We start from the raw sequence: 21448 nt of genomic DNA, 5'->3' as shown, positions 1-21448 counted from the left end.
TGAAAATCAGCGTTGCCATCTTAGAATTCCACATAAATTTTTTTGGTGCCATCCAATATCGAAAATCGAATACCGGTAAAACTGAAATAAGTTTATTTGGTCGTCGACTCTCAAAATCTGTGAACCCGATAAAACCTATACATTTATGTGAAATTTTTACACTAATCACCCTGTATCTCCTGAACCGGAAGTCGCATCTGATTGGAAAACAAGCAGTTTTAGCTTAAGATCTTTTATTCGAATGTTAGATGGACGAAATTGGTTCCAGCCTTCTACTATCAAAATAAGTGACATTTTTTAAATTTCATTACATATGTCATCCTGTAGTTCCGGAGCCAGAAGTCAGATTAAAAAAAAAAGTCGCTTACACAAAAATATCAATATCTCCGTTAAAAATGGATGGATTCTAACAATCTATGGCTTGTTGGATAGCTATTACCGTTGCGGAATCTAAGCCAAAAAACATATTCTGTTTTCGAGATCGTTTGTTACAGATATTGTCAAAAAACTGAAAATTTTGACATAAAACTTCGTATAACTCGAAAAGTAAACATCCGATCTCAAAACCATTCAATAGCGTTCAGGGTGACGGGGAGACCTTTCATTTGCGACTAGTTTGATCAAAATCGGTCCTGCCATCTCTGAGATCTCGATCTCTTTGTTGACAACACACACACGGACATTTGCTCAGTTCGTCGAGCTGAATCGATTAGTATATGACACTCGGCCCTCCGTGTGACACAGATTACATACATGCAAATTAACACATGGATCAATAAGTCCCGAGACTAACAATGGAAACAACATTTTTTTTGCAAAAAAAATTTTTATTCATCAACATAATCACATTTTAGGGTGATACAATGGTTCCAACGTTTTTCCAATTTTTCAATACCATGTTTATAAAAAAATTTATCTTTCGCTTCAAAATAAGCTTCAGTTTCAGCGATGACCTCCTCATTTGAGCCAAATCTTTTTCCCTGGAGCATTTTTTCAAGATCAGCAAAGAGCCAGTAGTCACTGGGGGCTAAATCTGGCGAGTATGGGGGGTGGGGAAGCAGATCAAAGCCCAATTCGTTCAATTTCGCCATTGTTTTCATCGACTTGTGGCAGGGTGCATTGTTGCTGTTTTTGTTCCATCGAAAGTAATCGCGGCACCCACTTGGAAAAAACCTTTTTCATGCTCAATTTTTCATGAAGGATAGTAAATACACTTCCATATGATATCTGTGTCATCTCAGCAATCTCACGGAGCTTCACTTAACGATCTTTCATTATAATTTTTGTCACTTCACTCACATTTTCCGGTGTAACGGCTTCCACAGGTCTACTCGAGCGTTCCGCGACATTTGTGTCGGTACGACCACGTTTAAACTCGGCGAACCACCGACAAATCGTTGCTTTTGATGGACAAGAGTCCGGATAACATTTTTCAATCCATTGCTTCGCTTGCACGGTGTTTTTACCCATTAAAAAACAATGTTTTATCAAAACACGAAACTCGGTTTTTTCCATTTTTTAAACAAACTACAAAACGATTTTACTCCAACCTCGATAACTCAGCTGTTTCTGGTCGGATCGACTTAAAATTTTGACCCGTTTCAAGCAAAGGTTAGTACTCTAGAAAGACGTGGTTACTGGTTTACTACGAGCGCCATCTCTGCTTTAGTCTCGGGACTTATTGATCCATGTGTTATCATTATTTCAATCTAATCTTCAACGCAAACTGCTACATCCATCTATATATACAACACTACTAAAATAGTCATATCGATAGAGTTAGCAGGAAAAGAATCTAAGGTCGAGACGTCAGAAACAAAGACAATACAGTGTCGTTAACAATAGAGTATATGAAATGGGTAAATACGATTTACAAAATCTAGAAACTTGGCCTACAAGACCAAACTCAATTTGTATTGATTTCAAACGCTGCAAAGTTAGACCAGCAGCAAACGAAATTGAAATCTTACTTAAAGAACGATTGCATCTAGACGTTAATGATGTTAGTGAGATTCAATTCAACAAGGAGTCTAACTCTGTGTACATAGGAGCAGTTGGGGCAAGTGTCCCCGGGCCCACGGTCTTTGGGGACCGCGGACAAAACCAACCGAGCAAAAAAAAGAAGACAGTTAGCTAGGGGCACATTAAAAAATCTTTTCTTCAGGCCCATTATTACGTAAAAGCGGCACTGCTGTGTAAATTATGTTTAAACGTGAAAGAGATGTAATTGCATTCGCCTTGGGTAACAAAGAGGTGCACAGTGTCGACTATGACAGTGTTAAATACAAAATTTCTGTGTACGTGGTGGACGATGCCATAGAAGTACGACCTTCCCCGCAGGACATTGATCTTTTCCATCGAAAGGGAAGTATGGCGGAAGTTATGTAATTTGTGGTCAGGGCTAGAGATGGTCGGGTATAGAAATTCTTATACCCGAACCCGACCCGTACCCGAGTGATCAGCAAAAAAAATTACCCGCACCCGACCCGTACCCGATTAAAAATTTAAAAAATTACCCGTACCCGACCCGTACCCGATCAATAATAAAAAAAAATTACCCGTACCCGACCCGTATCCGTTTAAAAATTACCTGTACCCGTACCCGACCCGAATAAGTAGTAAAAAGTTTACCAAAATTCAGGATGGAAAAAAATAGTGTTTTAGATAGCGAGCTAGATAGAGCGTATCAGGCTCTAGTTTGTCAGTAAAATACATTAAAATGCTTGTTTACATTTAAACATATAAATACACTGTGAAGCATGAATAGATTTCCAATGTCTTTGGTACTTTATACTCATTTACAAATGTCAACAAAAAGGAGTAATATCTACTCAAATTTTTCGAGAAGCATATATATCCAAAATGTCGTAATACCCATTGTATTTTATTTTGGGTAGGTATGGTTTTTACGAAACAGTGCGACTTTTGATCCAATTCTTTAGAACCACAAGTAAGCGTGCTCATTATCTTGACACACAAATAAAAATTCACATTAGAATCACTTGAAAAATCACGAACATCCCCTAAAATTAATCATCGGTTCGTTTACGTGAATTGACCAAACATCAAATAATTCACGTGTATTCCCGGTGTGAAAAATTCAATTTTGAAAATGGTGAACTGTGAGTCCTTCAAGTGTAAGTAGTTTGAACATTTGTGAGAAATTTTTTTTGGTTACATTTTTTTTACTACAAAGCAAAATGAATTATCATTTTGATTTAAATTAATCTGTCAAATATGCCCGTTTTGTAAGCCTTACAAACCCACACCAACGATGTTAACGGGAGCTGGTGGTTTTTACAGCCATTGAACTTCTGTTCCACCTCCCTTGGAACCCTCATTTGAGCATTTCGCGTGAAAAGATTTTCACCCGTACTTTTGCGACTGTCACGCATCGAGATTTTCAGTGAAAAGAAACGTAAATTAACTCGACGTCAACATTTCAAAAAGGCCTAAAAACAATTGACAGATTTTCTTTGTTTACTTTCTCTTTCGACTATATCTGCGTTATTATACAAACGTTCGTTACATATTTGGTAATGTTGGAAACATGTAGATATTATCTTTCATTCTACACGAATACTTTGTAGGTACACGTGAAAATTAAGGAGATATTCACAAAAGAGAAAGTAAACAAAGATAAACTCTCATTGGTTTATGTGCCCTTATGAAATGTTGACATCGAACTGGTAATATAGCTCAACTTGCTGTGCCATCAATCGGTGTCATTTCAAGTGAGGTGACACCACCCAGAAGTGAAGAATAAGAAGAACTTCTATGCAGATTTTCTGAAATAAATGTTCATGTTTTTATGGTTAGAATCCTAATGATTTATATGTAAATTTTGAAAATCTCCAACCATATTTAAAATAACAGTTTTCTGGTATCTGAATGTGATATGAGTACTACACTACATTTTGTATATTAATCAAATAATTTTTACTGGATTGTGCATTAAACAGCTTTAAAATGGCAGTCCATTAAAACCTACGTGGAAAGTAGGGTCTGACCGCAACATCTTAGAGCTAAGGCAGTATATCTTATTAAATATGTTATAAAAAAGTAGGGTGGAAAATATTCACATAACTTTTCACGTAACTATGATTGATCGTTTTTTTTTTTAAATGAAGAAAAGAAATGTTTTTTTCTGGAAAAAGATGCCAGTTTTCAGGTCTGGTTCTAGGCGCGAATGTCAAAACCCCTTGAATCAAATTGTTTATTTTTCGGAACAACTGTTTTGCAGTAAAAAATTCTCGTCAACGTGTAAACATATTTATGTGAAGTACAAATGGTCGGGTAATCGACCAGAAAAAAAATTTTACCCGTACCCGACCCGTACCCGAGTGAGTAGTAAATTTTTTTACCCGACCCGACCCGTACCCGAGTAAGCAGTAAATTTTTTTTACCCGTACCCGACCCGTACCCGATTGAAAATAAAAATTTTTACCCGTACCCGACCAAAAACCCGTCGGGTACGGGTACGGGTCGGGTTTCGGGTAAAATACCCGATACCCGACCATCTCTAGTCAGGGCGGAAGGCATCCTTGTAAATCGCTGGTTACCTATGAGAATCAGCTGACTACATGTCAGTTTTGTGAACATTCTGCTCACTACGGTCAATCCTACACTGACACTGCGAAAAGGACGTCTTCAACCAAAGACAAGGACAACCGTTCAGCAACGGTAATAAGTAAATCCTGTACTTCTGCTTCAAAAACGCTTTCAGTATAAAGCCAGCAAGCAGCTGCAATCAATGTCCAACAAGACGTATCTAGAGCAACTAGCAATGAACACAAGACTGTGAATAAGAGCGAGAAGAAAACGGAAGCCACGACCAAAGCACCCCTCAATCTTCGTTGGATGGAAATGGAAGCTCCCCTCCCCCAAGAAAAAGGGCAACAACGAGATCCAAAATAAAAACGTGCTTAATCTACCTAGTAGTGAGATGATACCTTTTTTTTATTTTATCGCAATGACCGTCGTTTTGAAAGACAATTTCAAATTCTAATCACTCATTACCATGTAATGTAGAAACTTCAAATCGGATCGAATTTGAATCTAAACGTGTGACAATCAATTGAACATTCCGTGAGATGTCGAAGCATTTCCACTTTAGAGCTTTAAGCATTTCCACTTTAGAGCTTTAAGAAATGATTCGATACTGGAAGCGGTATTCGAAAATCGGTGTAGCCGAAGTCAGTTAAATTCACCTGAAGAGCTGTATCAGAACAAATTGGCTCAAATGGCACGTTCCCCTTATGTTGCCAAAAACGAACCGTGCTAAAATCGGTCTTAGGCAAAATGTCATGAAAAAGAATGCTGTACACAATATGTTTGGTACTTAGAAACAATTGTATGTAACAATATAAAAAATTGCGTTTCATGTTGCTTCATCATACGGCGCTCAAAACTTCTACTACAGGAATAAAGCAAAAAGTGGTTTACACAAAAATGTCGATATCTCCGTTGAAAATAGACGACTTTTAACAATCTATGGCTTGTTGGATAGCTTTTATCGTGCGGAATCTAAGTGTGGGAACACACACACACACACATACACACACACACCATTCGGCCCTCCGAATTTTTTCTAAAGTATGAGCGAATTATATATCTTTTTTTTATATATACAAAAAAAGGTAAAAATACGCAAGAAGGTCTGAAAAAAATACCAAATAAAAAACAAAAAAAAACATCGATTCTCGTAGCTTGGAAAATTTGATGCCTCTTTAACGGCGCAAAGCGAAATGTACGATTTTCGTTGCTTATCGATTTGATAATACGGCGTTAAAACAACGACAGCGTACCTTCAAAATACCACCCATTTATTTCCCATTCAAGAGAATTGAATTGAAACGAACAGATTATCCAAGGTAAATAATCTTGAAGCAGGCACTATACCGACAGAAAGTTGTAAGACCATCGACAATTCCGTTTACGAAAAAAAGATGGAGAACTGAGAAATGAACCTTCCGATACTCAGGCGTTTCCGAAACTTTATAAAGGTTTTGCTAAGAAAATGGCACATATATGTTTTGCTGTTGCCATCGGCAAGAGAACTAAACTTCTAAACTTAGTTCCGATTATGATAAGTAATAAGAACGAGAGTTGTTCGAGGAAATTGATAGTAAGCTAGAAATGGTCGGGTTTGCGATTTCTTGGACCCGAAGTCGATCCGTACTTGATCGAAAATGAAATAAGATTACCCGGACCCGACCCCCGAGCCCGAGAATAAATTTTCTTCTAAACCCGCACCCGCTAAAAAATAAAAATCTTTACCCGTAGCCGACCCGAACCCGAAAAAACTTTGATAGTCGGGCTCCACTACCCGAACCCGACCCGTTTAAAATGAAAAAATCGTTACTGGAACCCGACAAACAAGTTTTTTCTGTACCCGTACTCGTCGGGTACGGGTAAAAATACCCGAAACTCGGTCATCTCTACTGTAAACATAATTCCTTTGCATGAATTTTGATTGTTCGTTTGGAAGCCGAATAGGTGAATTTTGTATTTGGAATGGCAGAATTTTACCAAATAGTCTAATTACCGAACTTAGTCTGAAATAGTCTGTCATATGTTCAAGCTCTGATTAGTGTCAACAGCATAATAGTATAAAGCTGAAGAAAGGTAGTTCGTTTTGATTTAAATGATTAGAAGTTAGACTAAATGTTTTAAACAATTGATTTTTATTATTTCTAAAATCGCAAAATAATTTATTTCAAAGAAATAGAAGAATATTTAAAACGAGGATTACTAAACCATTATTTCTTAATACTGTTTTTTATGGTTATTGTGCTAAGGTCGAACACCTTACAGAGTCGATACATCCTCCGTCCCGTAGACATTCATAGATTCTTCACTGAAACTTTCCACCTGCGGTGGCGTACTTGGATAGTCCCCTCTTGGCAGGGAGTTGTCCATTCCGAATTCCAAATATTGCTGTTGCATCAACGGATCTCCGATGGTGCTCATTTCGGCAAATGTCCGGTGCTGGTTGAACTCGTCCACCATGGTTGGCCGCTGAGCGTTGAATTTTGTTTTATATCGTAATCTCTGATTGACGTAACGATCGTACAGTTTCCCCGTGGGATTCTTCCGGATGATGTTTCGCGGACAGTAGAACGTCTCCATTCGCTCCGTAGGAAACAGCTGCACAATCACCTCGGCATAGTGTCGCATTAGTGCATGCGTGAATGCTATATTGTACATAAGGAACGGTTCGACGACCACGTGAGTCAACTCGGTGAGAGCTTTCTTGTCCAACTGTTGGCCCTCGGAGAAGCAGTTCAATACCCAACGACCGGAACAGCTCGTTTGCAGAAAACTTTGTAGTGCCTCGGGAGTTATCCGAATCGGCAGGTTTCCGGCGTCCGTAACATTGTGCATAGACGAGGAAGAGGTTGAGGAAGACGCGATCGTGGAGGTTGGATTACGAGTGTCCGGAACGACGATACCATTTGGGGTCGGAAGCCGGTGCAGATTGCCGGTGCTCGTCGAAATGCGAGGTTTTTTGTCCAGATCCAGCGGATCGAGTGAATTTCGCTCCTGACGACGTTTGACGGGTGGGTGTTCCGGTGAATTCTGCAAAAGTGATTAATGATTATTATTTAAATAACCAGGATTTAGAATAAATTGTCTAGTAGAAGAAAATGATTGATTTTAACTTGTAGAGTCTCTTCCGCACGTTTAATGTTTCTGTGTGATCTACTTTTTATAAATGAATTTGTTTATCTTTACCACACACGTACCCAATCTCTAATCGATAAATTGCGTATCCATTTTTCAGAAACACTACTTTAACTATTTATTGTATAGCTAGTTAACAAATGGAACTTTAAAACATAACAATCTCAAGTAGCACTTACCCAGTGCAGTCCTCGTCGCCACTCGCGCAGCCGGTGTCTAAGCAAAATCTTCTGTCCAATGGTTCGCTCATCGCTGAAGATATCGTTCAAATCCCGCTCTTCAATCACCTCCAGACATTCCACCGAAACTCCGCAGTCTTGTTAACGGCGACGACGATGACGACGATGACGGTGTAGCACAAACCCAGCGGCCAGGTGGTAGCGGAAAAGAAACACAATTGCGAAGGCAGGCGGAATAAAAACGTGATTCGAACAAGAGCAGTTATATTAATATTTATGATGCTTTATGCTCAAGTGTGATAAGTTTGAACATTTAAAATTTGCTTGCTGAGCTGCAGCAGCAGCAACTACGGCTCTCGGCACTGTCAGCACATTTTTGTCCGACAGCCGGAGAGCAGTGACATGCGCGTACGTACGAAAAACAGACACTGGTAAAATTGAACGCGACTAGAATTATGATAAAACACAAATTCAATACTCACACATTAACCGATTCAAAGTGGCCGCCTTAAGACCCCATTCGTTCACAACCAGATTATCCAGAGCGAACCGTTCGAAATCGTCCAGATCCTGTTTGAAGCTATCCGCCGGTTGGTGCTGACTAGCATTGTGAGTCATTTTTTTCCTCCTTGGAGGGTGAAACAAAGTATGCCTTGGAATTTAGCTACAAGTAAAAATGGCGCTCGCTAGTAAAATTCACCATACACACCAAACTTCGACCACTGCTGAAAATAAACTGGTACCCTCGTCGCTTTTAGTCGTACATGCTAGCTGCCTGGTAGTTAACCGTACGTGACTGTTGAATTTTATTATTATTGTACCGGATAGGTTGGCGCTCTCGCTCTCTCCGACGGCATCCAGGCATTAGAGAAAGAAACAAACGATAAATCTGTTCTGAACAGCGAGAGCCAAACGGAGAGCACGGCACGTTGAAGGAATAATAATAATAACAATAAATGCTGTACCCTCGATAGTCGATATAATAGTAAAATGTTATATTCAAATGTCCGTTTCGATCTGGTGCTATGTGTGCGCTCTGTTCTGTCTGTGGTCGGGGTCGGGTTCGTGGTTGGGCCACGGGAAGACGCAGGCGAAGGAAATTGGGTATTTCGAATGGAAGAGATAAAGTTCATTTTAAAATGTATACTGCCCGTGTGATGAAGGGGAATGACTTGTTTAGATCTCTTTCGTACATGCGTACCGTAAGACGGAGTGTTTAAAATAACACGGTTGCTTCGATTTGTTTGTTTTGTTTCGTAAACATAAAATTTTAAAAAGTTTTTGTTTATTGTTTTACTTTTTAACCTTAATTTTTTGATTACTCTACACAAGATTGAGAATCATAGCAATATGAGTTTTTAATCAAAAATACAGGTAGCCAAAAAACTAGTTTCTTCCCTTTTATTGTATTTTACATTTACCCGTGCAAAATGTGGAATACCCCTTCGAATACACTCTGCTTTACGGTACCCATCCATAAGAAAGGCTAATAATGTTGCCGAAGTAAAATTTACTACTCGTAGTTGGATGTTGTACGTAGTCTTCTTTGTGTTCAACTGGATTTCATTTGAACGACGCGGAATGGATAATGGCGTCTACAAGTCCCGAGATTCTACTTGTATGTATTTGGCATGTTCACTGTAAAAAAAAACAAAATTGCCTATATGTATACTACTACCGGGATATACAAAGCATCTTTCAACTCTCCATACGGAGTGTAATATGATTTATCTGACTGAAATAGAATTATTAATGCCTACTTGAAGTTTGAACCCCTTGCTTACGCAAAGAAATGCCGTCTAACAATTAGCTGATTGTGATAGATTTTTCCATCTCATATAAGCTGGATTGTGTTTTAATTAGTTTTTTTATTTTCGTCGTATACAAAAAAGGGTGTTTCTAGATCTAATAGAAATCAGTAGCACATAGATCGGTCATATTCAGTACCATTCGTCAAGTTTTGCAAAAAAAAATAATAGGATTTGATTCTTCGTCATTCATCATTGGGCGTGGTGTCAGTAATGAGTTTCATTAGTAAGAGATGATTCCACGATTCAATTATTTCTGTGCAGATTGGATGGCTGATTAGCAATGTTCAACAGTGCACAACTTTGGAAATCTCATGACGATGTCCGTTATGTTTTCTCAGACATCACACGTTATTGTAACTGTGTCGTTAAGCATTCGTACTTTGGTAATGAAAACAAAAAAATGTATTGTCGTATTTTAACCGTTTTCATTTTTTTTTTCTTGAGAATAGCCGAACTAAACTGAAATAGACCTATAGTTATACTTTGTGATTTATTAGTGGACGTACGGACTTGTCGATTTTTAAATATAAGTGGATGCCTCGGACTTCCCATTGCTCCCTCAAAATTCTAGCTAATTTATTTTCTATGCGCTGGCAATTTTTCCCACGTAAAAATCAAAGAACCATTGGAAAGGAAGCTAATTCCTACATAGAATCGAAAGTTACCTGTGTTATAACAATGAAATTCTATTGTTTTTTTTTTTTTTTTGATTCGATGGTCTAACTAAGATGGTTCAATATCACAATTTGTCAATAATATCTATTTGGACCTTTCGTGTTTGCCGGCGGAATCTGTTCGCAAAGATCTTCTATTTAAAAAAAGCAAAAAAAATCAGCCTTTTGTATTTTGAATTTGGGAATTACTTTCCTTTTTCCAATTGTCGCCTGTCGTTGTACTCTCTTTTTTTTGTTCGCATAGCATAGTACCTTCGCAGCTTGCTCTACAAATCTTTTAAAGCCAGTCGGAAGCATTGCAAGAGCTACCAATGCATCCCAAAAAAGTCACTGTTTGGTGTGGATTATGGACCGGTGGCATCATCGGGCCGTACTTCTTCAAAGGAGACGATGGGATGAACATTACTTGAATGGTGAGCGCAACCGTGTGATGATTGACGATTTTGGACGAATTAGACATACATGACATGTGATTTTAATAAGTAGGTAGGCGTTTAGTAGGTTACGTCACTTATACCATTATATCTTCAGAACCAGAAAACAACAATTTGATCTTTGAATTTGATCAATGGCCCAATTGTACCTTTCAAACAAGCAAATTGGTTCAGCCATTTCCGAGAAAATTGAGTGGTAAGAAATAAAGTGCGTTTTGTCGCTTACGTCGCTTGTACCATTTAATATTTGGAATCTGACGTGATAGTCATTTTATCTTCTAACTGGACCAATTATTCAAAAAAAGATTTCAAACGAGCCTGAGTTTGTTGAAATTGGTTCAGCAATGTCTGTGAAAGTTGAAAGCTACTATTGGGCTATTGGTGAAGTTCGAACATCAAATGACTGTGACTTTTGGTTCAGGAGATATAATGGTATAAGTGACGTAACCGACAAAGCACGTGGTTTTTTATCGCTCTAATGTATATAAGGGTGCCAACATTTTGGGATCACCTCTAATTTCGTTAAATGCTATTGTTCAAAAGTTTAAGCACCTCGAAAAAGTCCCCATGCGGAATTTGAGCTAAATCGGACATAGGTTAGGGGTGCTACCCGGCGGTTAATTTTTGAAAATTTTCGATCTTGAAAAATTAACATAGGGGGGAGTACATGAGATTTCCGAAACTGAAAATTATTTTTGATGTCAAACGTCTTAGAATTGCATGAAACGTCGAGATTGAGTGTCATCTCAAAAAATTTTTTTTGAAAAAATCGACTTTTTTTTTTCAAGATGACGCTAAATCTCGACTTTTGGCATCAAAAATTTTTTTTCGATTTCGGAAATTCATGTACCTATGGTGATTTTTCAACATCTATGAAAGTTCCACTAAGTGGACTAAGAAGGGTTTTTTAGATTAGCATCACTCTTCTCAAAGTCAAAAATCAAACTCAAAAATGAACCCAAATAAGTGTCAGAAATTAGTTTATAAAAAGATAAAAAAAATCATGAGACTATTTTGAAGAAAGAGAAAGGCATTATCACACCACTAGGTGGATAAAGAAGGGTTTTATCTTTGTATTCAAGATAGAAATGAAAGTGTATTTTTACTTCTGAACAAATCTCATTCGAGTATTTTTAATGTTGATCGAGCAGGGTTTAAAACTTTCTTAAAACTTTTCACTCATGAATACGTGGATGACTGTACCGATGAAAGGTCTTAAAATCCCATCTTCCGGTTCAGTAGATACAGGGTGATTGGTGGAAAAATGTCCATTTCACATTAATTGATTGAGTTCATCGAGTTTTCAGATTTTGATAGTCGATGACCAAATAAATTTATTTCGCTTTTAGTGGTATTCGGTTTTCGATCCTGAAAGGAACCCAAAAATTTAAGTAGAAACGCACTACGATTTCTCAAATATGGTACTCAAAAATTTCGAATCAAATGAAACGGTTCACAATCCCCTAGATGAATTTAACTGACTTCGGTTCCGAAAGTATCGGGAATAAAGGAGCTGAATTGTTTTATCGAAGAAGGCCGAAATCGATTTCTATGAACATTTCATGAAATTAGAAGACGTATAAAATGGGTGAATTTTATCCGACTCCGACTACCGATTAAAGAATTACAGGGTAATGAGTTTTTAACATTCATTCATCTTGGGTCATCCCTAAATATCGGAAGTACCGAAAACAATGATCAAAAACTCATTTCGACATTTCGAAGGAATTATACAATTTCTCTTTGCGAACCAACTTGCAATTCCTAAATTACAGGGTTCAGACTGTCATTTAAAACGACATGAAAATTATTTCATGGAGACCTAAAACACCGAAGAATATTTATGTAAAAAAACACGCATGAGGATCTATTAAAAAATAAACATGACCAAACATTGCTCTGAATCATCAAACGACTCACGCAATTTCAATTAACGATTAGACATAATCAATTGGGCGCTCACGTTTTATTTCAACAAACCAATTACCCTTTTGAAGCCATTGCTGAGCTTCTACAGTATTTTTTTCAACAAAAAACAATGATAAATTAACACAGGAGATTGTTTTGAATTAATTGTTGTAAGAACGATAAACGTAGCTTCACTTAAGCGACTGTCACTTTTTTCTGACAAATCGAAATGTCATAAAATTTTACACATAGACTTTTGAAAGTATCTGTATTTTATAAACGTCAGTGATCCAGCGCAGAGATAGTTTGAAGTAGAGTGCCTATAACCAGAGTGACGGCATCTCATCCGTAATGCTGGCAACAACTCAAAACGGTTAAGCCGAGATGATGACAGTTCCGTTCGTTTTTATTGTATTTGACAAGTCGTTTGCTCGTTTGGAACAAAGCTGTCATTCCAAACGAACAGCTGTCGTCACTCTGGTTTAAGGCACTCTAGTTTGAAGGACTGAATTTTTGATGGTTTGCAATTGCTGAGCAGATGATCTAAGTAGGCTGAGGTTAAAAATTTGAAAAATTATATTTTTATTTTTTCTTCAACTTATTTGTAGCGATTCGACAGTTTTCAAAAAATATTTGTATCAAATTAAAAATACAAATGGTATAGATTATGAATGGTAAGACTTTACAAGTTTATTTTACTTTTGCAAATTTTTCAACGTGAATTATATGATAAGAGGAATTTATCTTAAATCTAATTTCGATTCAATTTCATCTTGTATCGTTTAATAAAAATTGTGCTGACTAGACGCTATTATCTCTCTATTTCACTAGTCGGAAATAAATTACTTCTTTCTCTCTCTCACAGACACACTAACACACATTCATGGGGCAAATTCAACTACCAGGGACATTTCCGCGAAAGTCCTTTGATCTGACATATCGTCCAGTATACGGGGGCGCTGCTGTGGGTATCGATCCTTGTGGCGCATCCGCTGGTTGGCCCATCGATCCATAAGTTTTCCGGAGGCACACGACCGTTTCCAACCAATGGTTTGTGCCGGTTTGTAGTAGACCTCAGCAGTTTCGGTGGGAAACAGTTGCGTAATGATCTGAGCATAGTGGCGCATCAATCGATGGGAAAACATAATGTTGTAAACCAGGAACTGTTCCACAATGCAGTGGGTGAGAGCAGCTTGAATCTTACGGTTCATTGTGTGATAAGTGTTGAAGTACGAAAGAACCCATTGACCTTGTCGACTGGCCTGCAGCAGCTCCCGGAGACCATCGGGGTCAATACGGATTGGTAGATGGCCTGCCAACGAATGAGCTGTTGGTGCTTTGGGAGTGGTTCCATTTTCAAGTGAATACTCGTGCATTGAAATAGCATGCTCGGATGATTCCAACAATTGAACGGGTTCCAACAAAGAGGGATCTTCTATCGTAATATCTTCAGCCTTTATTTTCTTCGGAGACAGTGAGTCCTCCCGAGATTCGGCGGCCTTATTGTTAGTTTCGTCTGAGTGACGGCGCCGCTTTCGTGCCGTAATAGTTTGCACCGCCGTGTTTGCCTGTAATTCTTTTACTTTGTGCTTGAAGACAACTTTCTGACCCAGCATCCGGGGATCATTGAACAGTTCATTTATCTCTTCATTCTGTATCAGCTCCAGACATCGTAATGTAATGCCGCAGTCTGCAATTCAAATAAACGTTAAGACCAACACAACATTTCGAATCCATCGCGAGCATGCGCACATCTTAGCTAACATGTTCAAAAAGAGTCTATCCGATTATACTTACAAATCATTCTGTTCAATGAACTCCGCTGCATTCCCCACTCGTTCACAATTTTCTTCTCCAGTTCCAGACATTCGTATTCGTCCATCGTCTCGATTTCGATTTCCTCCGGTTCTAGCGAATCTCTTCTTCTTCTTCACTTCTGGTGGCGTCACCTCACTTGAGATGACGCCGATTGATGGCACAGCGATTTAGCTATATTGCCAGTTAGCTTTCGTTTATAGTCCAATGGACTTTCTTTTCACTGGACTACAAGTGAAACCCTCGCTATGTGACAACGTGGAGTCACCGAAGTACGGATGAAAATCCTTTCTTTCTCGCGAAATACTCGAATTTTCACCGCACTAACACGATACGACGTGTTCACTCGTTGAGGGTTTCACCGGAAGTGAGCGAATCTCTATCACTCATTTTCAGCAGATTATACTACAACTATTTCAGAAATAACGAGCACAGTATCTTTGCAAGAAAAAATATTCCGACCGTGTTGCGAGTCAAAATGAAAATGGCAGATGAAATGAATTGAAACAAACGGGGGATTACACAGCTACAGTCAGACTGAACTGGTACATGCGTCAAAGTGAACGTGAGAGTCATGTTAATAACTATACCATGCTATGTATCCTCACAGTTATTTTCTCTCACTGCTTTTATGTGTACAAGAATAATGCTTCGGTTTCATCCATGATGTGGTAAGACAGGTGACAATATTCCCCTTTTGTCAAAACAGGTTTAGTTTCAATCACTGAAAACAACACAATACAATGCCGAACTACTGTCTTTGGTTGATGTGTACGTACTGTTACGTTCGATGTTTAGTACCGTGAGAGAATTACCAACACACCTAAAAAAAATGACGAAAGTGATCACCTTTACTAGCACATAGTGGCTTTCGTCGTTGACTGAGCGGGAATTGGCAAGAGAAGGAAAAACGTGGTTTACAATCGAGAGCAAATATATAAAACAGACGCAGTAGGCAGCAACATCGGAAGGGTGTGATTTTGTTTTGTATCTTGGATGCTCGATTTGTTTATGCTTGCCAATGCCGGTTGTGATGAGAACAGTATCGTTCATTTCCCCCTGTGTCACGTTCAGTAGCAAATGTTTTTTACATGTTCGACATGTCTTCACTGTCGGTATCGTATTGGAAACAGATGGTTCTTGAATACTTTCTCAGTACATTGTGTTATTTCAATAATCGACGTATTTTATTATATTGTAATAGTTTTTGCATCAAGCTGAAAGCCTATGTGTTAGAAATCGACCAGCAGCAAGAATTATTATACATAGAAATTTTGTAAAAAGCGACATTTGAGGTATTGCTAGTGACTGAATTGCTTTTTTGTGTCACTGCGCTGTTGTTGTGTAGTTGTTATTAGTTCAATAGAATTCCGATGACCCATTTCGAATACAGAGCAAATCATGTATCGAAGTCATCGTTCTATTAACCAGCTCCGCCTCAATGCAATAATTGCTTCAAATGGATTCAATCATTACAGAATCAATTTCTTGTATAATAATAACATTTTTGGGTCTTATCTATACTCAAGTATCCAAACCTGTAGTTTTTATAACCATAGCTTCTGGACATAGTATTATGATATTGCACACATCGAATGTCATTCTGATAGAAAGTCCTGAACTAAATAATCTCTTAATCGCCCAAGTGGTGTGATAATACCTTTCTCCTGTAATCAACACAGTGTCTGGAACTTTTTGCCTTTATAGAAAGATAATAGAGCTCTCGACGAGGAAGGAAAATGTCTGTGTTTGCGAATTTTATAACCGCTCGATTTTCTCGGAAATGACTGAACCGGTTTGAACAAGCTTAGACTCATTTGAAAGCTACTATTGGAACACTGATCAAGTTCGAAGTTTAATTAAATTAAAGTTTAATGTCTATCACTTCCGATTATAATGGTATAAGTGACGAAAGCGACAAAACTCGTTGTTTTTTTACCGTTCAATTTTCTCGGAGACCTAGGCTCATTTGAAAGCTACTTTTGAAATGTGGATCAAGTTCAAAGACCAAATGGTTGTTCCTGGGTATCGATAATAATAAATTTGAACTTAAATAATTATGCGAATGGAGAAAGTGATTTGACGGTTACGTCGCTTATACGATTATATCTCCGAAACCGGAAGTGCTCTGGAGTAGAGGCCTTACAATCTACCAGCGTCTATAACAGATCGGCTGAAAAGTTCGTATCGTTTCTATGAGAGGGCGCCACTAGAATTAAATCCATACCATTTTCAGTTAGTACCAACCTTCAAAAGATACGTGTATAAATTTGACAGCTGTCTGATTATTAGTTTGTGAGATATTGCATTTTGAGTGAAGCTACTTTTGTTATTATGAAAAAAATGGAAGAAAGGAATTTCGTGTGTTGATGAAACACTACTTTTTGATGAAAAAAAATTCCGCCGATACCAAAAAATGGCTTGATGAGTGTTATCCAGACTCTGCACCGGGCGAAGCAACAATTCGTAAGTGGTTTGCAAAATTTCGTACTGGTCATATGAGCACCGAAGACGATGAACGCAGTGGACGTCCAAAAGAGGCTGTTACCGATGAAAACGTGAAAAAAATCCACAAAATGATTTTCAATGACCGTAAAGTGAAGTTGATCGAGATAGCTGACACCCTAAAGATATCAAAGGAACGTGTTGGACATATTATTCACGAATATTTGGATATGAGAAAGCTTTGTGCAAAATGGGTGCCGCGTGAGCTCACAATCGATCAAAAACAACAACGAATTGATGATTCTGAGCAGTGTTTGGAACTGTTATATCGAAATAAAACCGATTTTTTTCGTCGATATATAACAATGGACGAAACATGGCTCCATCACTTCACTCCGGAGTCCAATCGACAGTCAGCTAAGTGGACTGCACGCGATGAACTGAACCCAAAGCGTGGAAAGACTCAACAATCGGCCGGTAAGTTTATGGCGTCTGTATTTTGGGATTCGCATGGTATAATTTTCATCGACTACCTTGAAAAGGGAAAAATTATCAACAGTGACTATTATATAGCGTTATTAGAGCGTTTGAAGGACGAAATTTTAAAAAAACGGCCTCATTTGAAGAAGAAAAAAGTTTTGTTTCATCAAGACAATGCACCGTGTCACAAGTCGATGAAAACCATGCTGAAATTGAACGAATTGGGCTTCGAATTGCTCCCTCATCCACCGTATTCTCCAGATTTGGCCCCCAGTGACTTTTTCCTGTTCTCAGACCTCAAGAGAATGCTCACTGGTAAAAAATTTAGAAGCAATGAAGAGGTAATCGCTGAAACTGAGGCCTATTTCGAGGCAAAGGACAAATCGTACTACAAAAATGGTATCGAAAAGTTGGAAGATCGCTATAATCGCTGTATCGCCTCTGATGGCAATTATGTTGAATAATAAAAACGAATTTTGGCAAAAAAAATGTGTGTTTCTATTAAACGATACGAACTTTTCAGCCGAACTGTTAATTGTGTTATCACATGCAATTAATAGATTAATTATTGTTATTGTGATCTACGCAATAAAAAATCTACCAGCACAGTACGAAAAAGTTTTGTGGTTTAACATCGTTTTTCATAATACGTACTTCACACAGATATATATCCAACAACATGTAAAATTGTGTAATTTGAAAATTGCAAGAGTTTGAAATCGAATGAAATATAAAACAAGATCGATAGCAACATTCCGATTTGAACCGAGAAACATAAGATTACAATACACGTCATTAATCTATATAAATACATACATTGGAGCTCAGGCCTTAAGATTTACCAGAACAACCATTATCATTACCATTAGAGACCGCCCGTGTGTCGCTACTCCGTTATTGATCAGAACCAATAAAGCTTGCAAAATGTTTTCTGAAACAAAATGCTTGGGAATAACATGTTGTGCAAACTGCATTGATCCATGCTGATCAATACCGACGCCGGTCTCGTCCGAATGCAGATCTACTTGGGAAGGGTTGGATTATTAGTTCGATACATGTTGCTACTAGAAAACGAGGAATCCTTTGCATTTCCATATGCATCACAGAAGGGGCAGTTTATTAGTAAATTTCCGAATAATATCATCATGTGTGTATTGCTCTGGGTAGCCGGCTACCGAGAATACGTTGAAATTTTATCGTGTTTTTTTTTGTAATATGTCCTAGTTAAACATGATTGCAAAAAAATATCTGCCCGAACATGAACTTATGCGCGTCTTTAACTTTTGGTTCAACTCGAAAAAAATACAATTCCTAAAAACTGTAAAAATAAAAAGAAATAGTTTTTTTATTAAACATTCCCCCATCGACTGATGACTAATTTCGATTGTTAATATGGAGAAATATGAATGATGATGATGCCACAAGGATCCTGCTGTCTTCTGGTCAGATCTTGCTTCTTGCCACTACTCGAAATCAACGGTAGAATGGACTACTAAAAATGTCACTTTCGTCCCAAAAGACATGAATCCACCAAATTGCCCACAACTTCGACCAATTGAGGAATTTTGGGCATTAACGAAGGCACAACTTAGGAAACATGTCTCGGCAGCCGAAAACATTCAACAGTTCGAAAAAGATTGAAAAAAAGTGTCAAAACTTGTCGCCAAGAAGTCTGTACGGAATTTAATGAGGAACGTTCGCAAGAAGGTGCGCCAGCTAGTTTACAATGGCTAAGTAGCAAAGGTGGAGAATATTATTCTGTTGTTGTAGTTTAATATAACGAAATTAAATTTGAATATCTAACACTTGTGAATTATTTACAGCGAAATCAAAGTGCGTCCATACTTTCTGGGACAGTCTTTAATCTTCACGCTGTATACTCGTGATTTACTGAAGCTCTTGGATGAATGAAATTATTTCTGAAAACGATCAAAATAGGCAAGAAAACCACATTTAGCTCCATGGCTATTAGCAGAATTGAAAAATTATACATAAGCTGCGGATAGCTCGTGAAGATCTTAAGACCTGTTTTCACTGAAGTTCTTGAACGACTGAGAACATGCCTGGAACAGATCAAATTAGACAACTACCACGACTAAACTGCACTGAAAAGTTTTTCAGTGACATAGCGTAGTCACTAAGAACAATATTCCAAGTACTTCTTGGGTGCTGGAATACCTCTTACGGATTTCTATAGTCTCAGATGGTCCTGTAACGTCCAAAAGTTCAACTTCCATAAATTTAATATCCTACACTTCCTTCATCATACGATCTTTGCAAGCACGAGTGTAAGTTGATTCGATATATACCGATTTTTCCGCTGCGTCCGACAAGTTCAATCACCACATAGCAGTTCCTAGGTTCAGTAAGCTGGGATTCAGCGGTTCATTTTTGAATTGGCTTTAATCATATCTATCTGACCGCAATATGATAGTGAAAATAGGAGACTATACTACCTCACCATTCGCCGTTACCTCTGGAGTTCCTCAAGGAAGTCATCTGGGACCGTTCATATTTTTACTCTATCTCAACGATTTAAATTTTACGATCAAGTGCTTGAAATTATCTTTTGCTGATGACTTCAAACTTTTTCATATTATCAAATCAACAACTGATTCGGAATTCTTACAGGAGCAATTAGATAAGTTGACAAATTGGGGTTATATCAACAGAATGGTTTTGAATACCTCTACATGTTCTTTCATTTCTTTTATGGCGTTTTCGTTTTTAATTTGCACTACACCGGTGCAGTGCTACACTGAGGCATGAATAAACGAACAAAAATGACGAAAACATAACCAGTAACCATTGACTACAATAAACGATTCCATTGCACAGAGCTACACCAAACTTTTGATGAGTGCTACACCAGTGGTATCGGTGCAGAAAAAGTGTAGCACTGGTGTAGTGCAATTGGTAAAAACGAACGGTTTCAGTGCAGCTTTCGCTACACCAGTGTAGTGCAATTTAAAAACGAAAACGACATTAGTCGTAAACAGTCAAGTTTGACTAGATTATTTCTCAAACTATTCTCGAACGTAGATCATCGGTAAAAGATCTGGGTGATAGATTTTTACTCTATCTCAACGATTTAAATTTTACGATCAAGTGCTTGAAATTATCTTTTGCTGATGACTTCAAACTTTTTCATATTATCAAATCAACAACTGATTCGGAATTCTTACAGGAGCAATTAGATAAGTTGACAAATTGGGGTTATATCAACAGAATGGTTTTGAATACCTCTACATGTTCTTACATTTCTTTTAGTCGTAAACAGTCAAGTTTGACTAGATTATTTCTCAAACTATTCTCGAACGTAGATCATCGGTAAAAGATCTGGGTGTCCGTCTAGATTCTAAGTTGACTCCAAGCAGTCAGGATTTATTTTACGCGTTACTGAAGACTTTGAAGATATACACTGCTTGAAAGCACTTTATTGTGCTTTGGTGCGCTCTACGCTTGTGTATGATTCGGTTGTCTGGTCATCTTACTACCAAAACAATATCCAACGTATTGAAGTAATCCACCGCAAATTTATTCGTTTCGCACTTCGTCATCTTCCGTGGAGACACCCTTTGAGTCTTTCGAGTTACCAAGCCAAATGTAAACTGGTTGACCTCGATTTGTTATCTGTCCGCCGCGATGTTTTTAAGGCAGTTTTTGTAGCAGATCTTCTTCAGTCACGAATCAATTGCTCTGCGCACTTACAGCTGTTGCAATTAGATAATCATCGTCGTAATCTTCGCACCAGAATCAGTATCAATATAATTTAGTCTAATATGTATTAATAATATTGAATAAGGTATAAGAAAAATGTGTCATTTGGATAATTGTAATCTATTGATGCAAAAAATGAAGAGGTTTTATGCCTGTTGGAGAGCAAGTTTGACAGAAACGATCTAGTGGTGTAATGTTACTCACGTATATCGATGTGAGGGTTCTTTAAAAAAGCTTTCTTTGGTTCTTGAATAAAAACAAAAAGGAAAAGTTACTGCTCGAAGCTACCGTTCTCA

The 21448-nt window shown here is 37.9% G+C and overlaps 3 protein-coding genes across 4 annotated transcripts in view; 1 reads left to right on the top strand and 2 right to left on the bottom strand.

Annotated features, from left to right (window-relative positions):
• Positions 1-21448, top strand: part of LOC131436412 (serine/arginine repetitive matrix protein 2) — a 76085-nt gene that overhangs the window by 6958 nt on the left and 47679 nt on the right. The gene's annotated exons all lie outside the window — the stretch shown is intronic.
• Positions 6668-8782, bottom strand: LOC131436413 (uncharacterized). 2 transcript variants are annotated; one of them, XM_058605132.1, is made up of 4 exons: positions 8575-8782; positions 8348-8493; positions 7866-8002; positions 6668-7581 (listed from the first exon to the last, which is right to left on the bottom strand). In XM_058605132.1, exons 2-4 carry the CDS (start codon positions 8481-8483, stop codon positions 6811-6813), a joined length of 1044 nt encoding a protein of 347 aa, XP_058461115.1. In that variant the 5' UTR covers positions 8484-8493; positions 8575-8782; the 3' UTR covers positions 6668-6810. The 2 variants fall into 2 exon arrangements, with proteins under 2 accessions (XP_058461115.1, XP_058461114.1); XM_058605131.1 differs by having other exon boundaries at positions 8348-8781.
• Positions 13358-15600, bottom strand: LOC131436414 (uncharacterized). Its single transcript, XM_058605133.1, has 2 exons — positions 14490-15600; positions 13358-14382 (listed from the first exon to the last, which is right to left on the bottom strand). Exons 1-2 carry the CDS (start codon positions 14572-14574, stop codon positions 13574-13576), a joined length of 894 nt encoding a protein of 297 aa, XP_058461116.1. The 5' UTR covers positions 14575-15600; the 3' UTR covers positions 13358-13573.

Source organism: Malaya genurostris, chromosome 3 (assembly GCF_030247185.1).
Source record: "Malaya genurostris strain Urasoe2022 chromosome 3, Malgen_1.1, whole genome shotgun sequence".
Lineage (NCBI taxonomy): Eukaryota > Metazoa > Arthropoda > Insecta > Diptera > Culicidae > Malaya > Malaya genurostris.
This window is presented reverse-complemented; position numbering and strand designations above follow the sequence as displayed.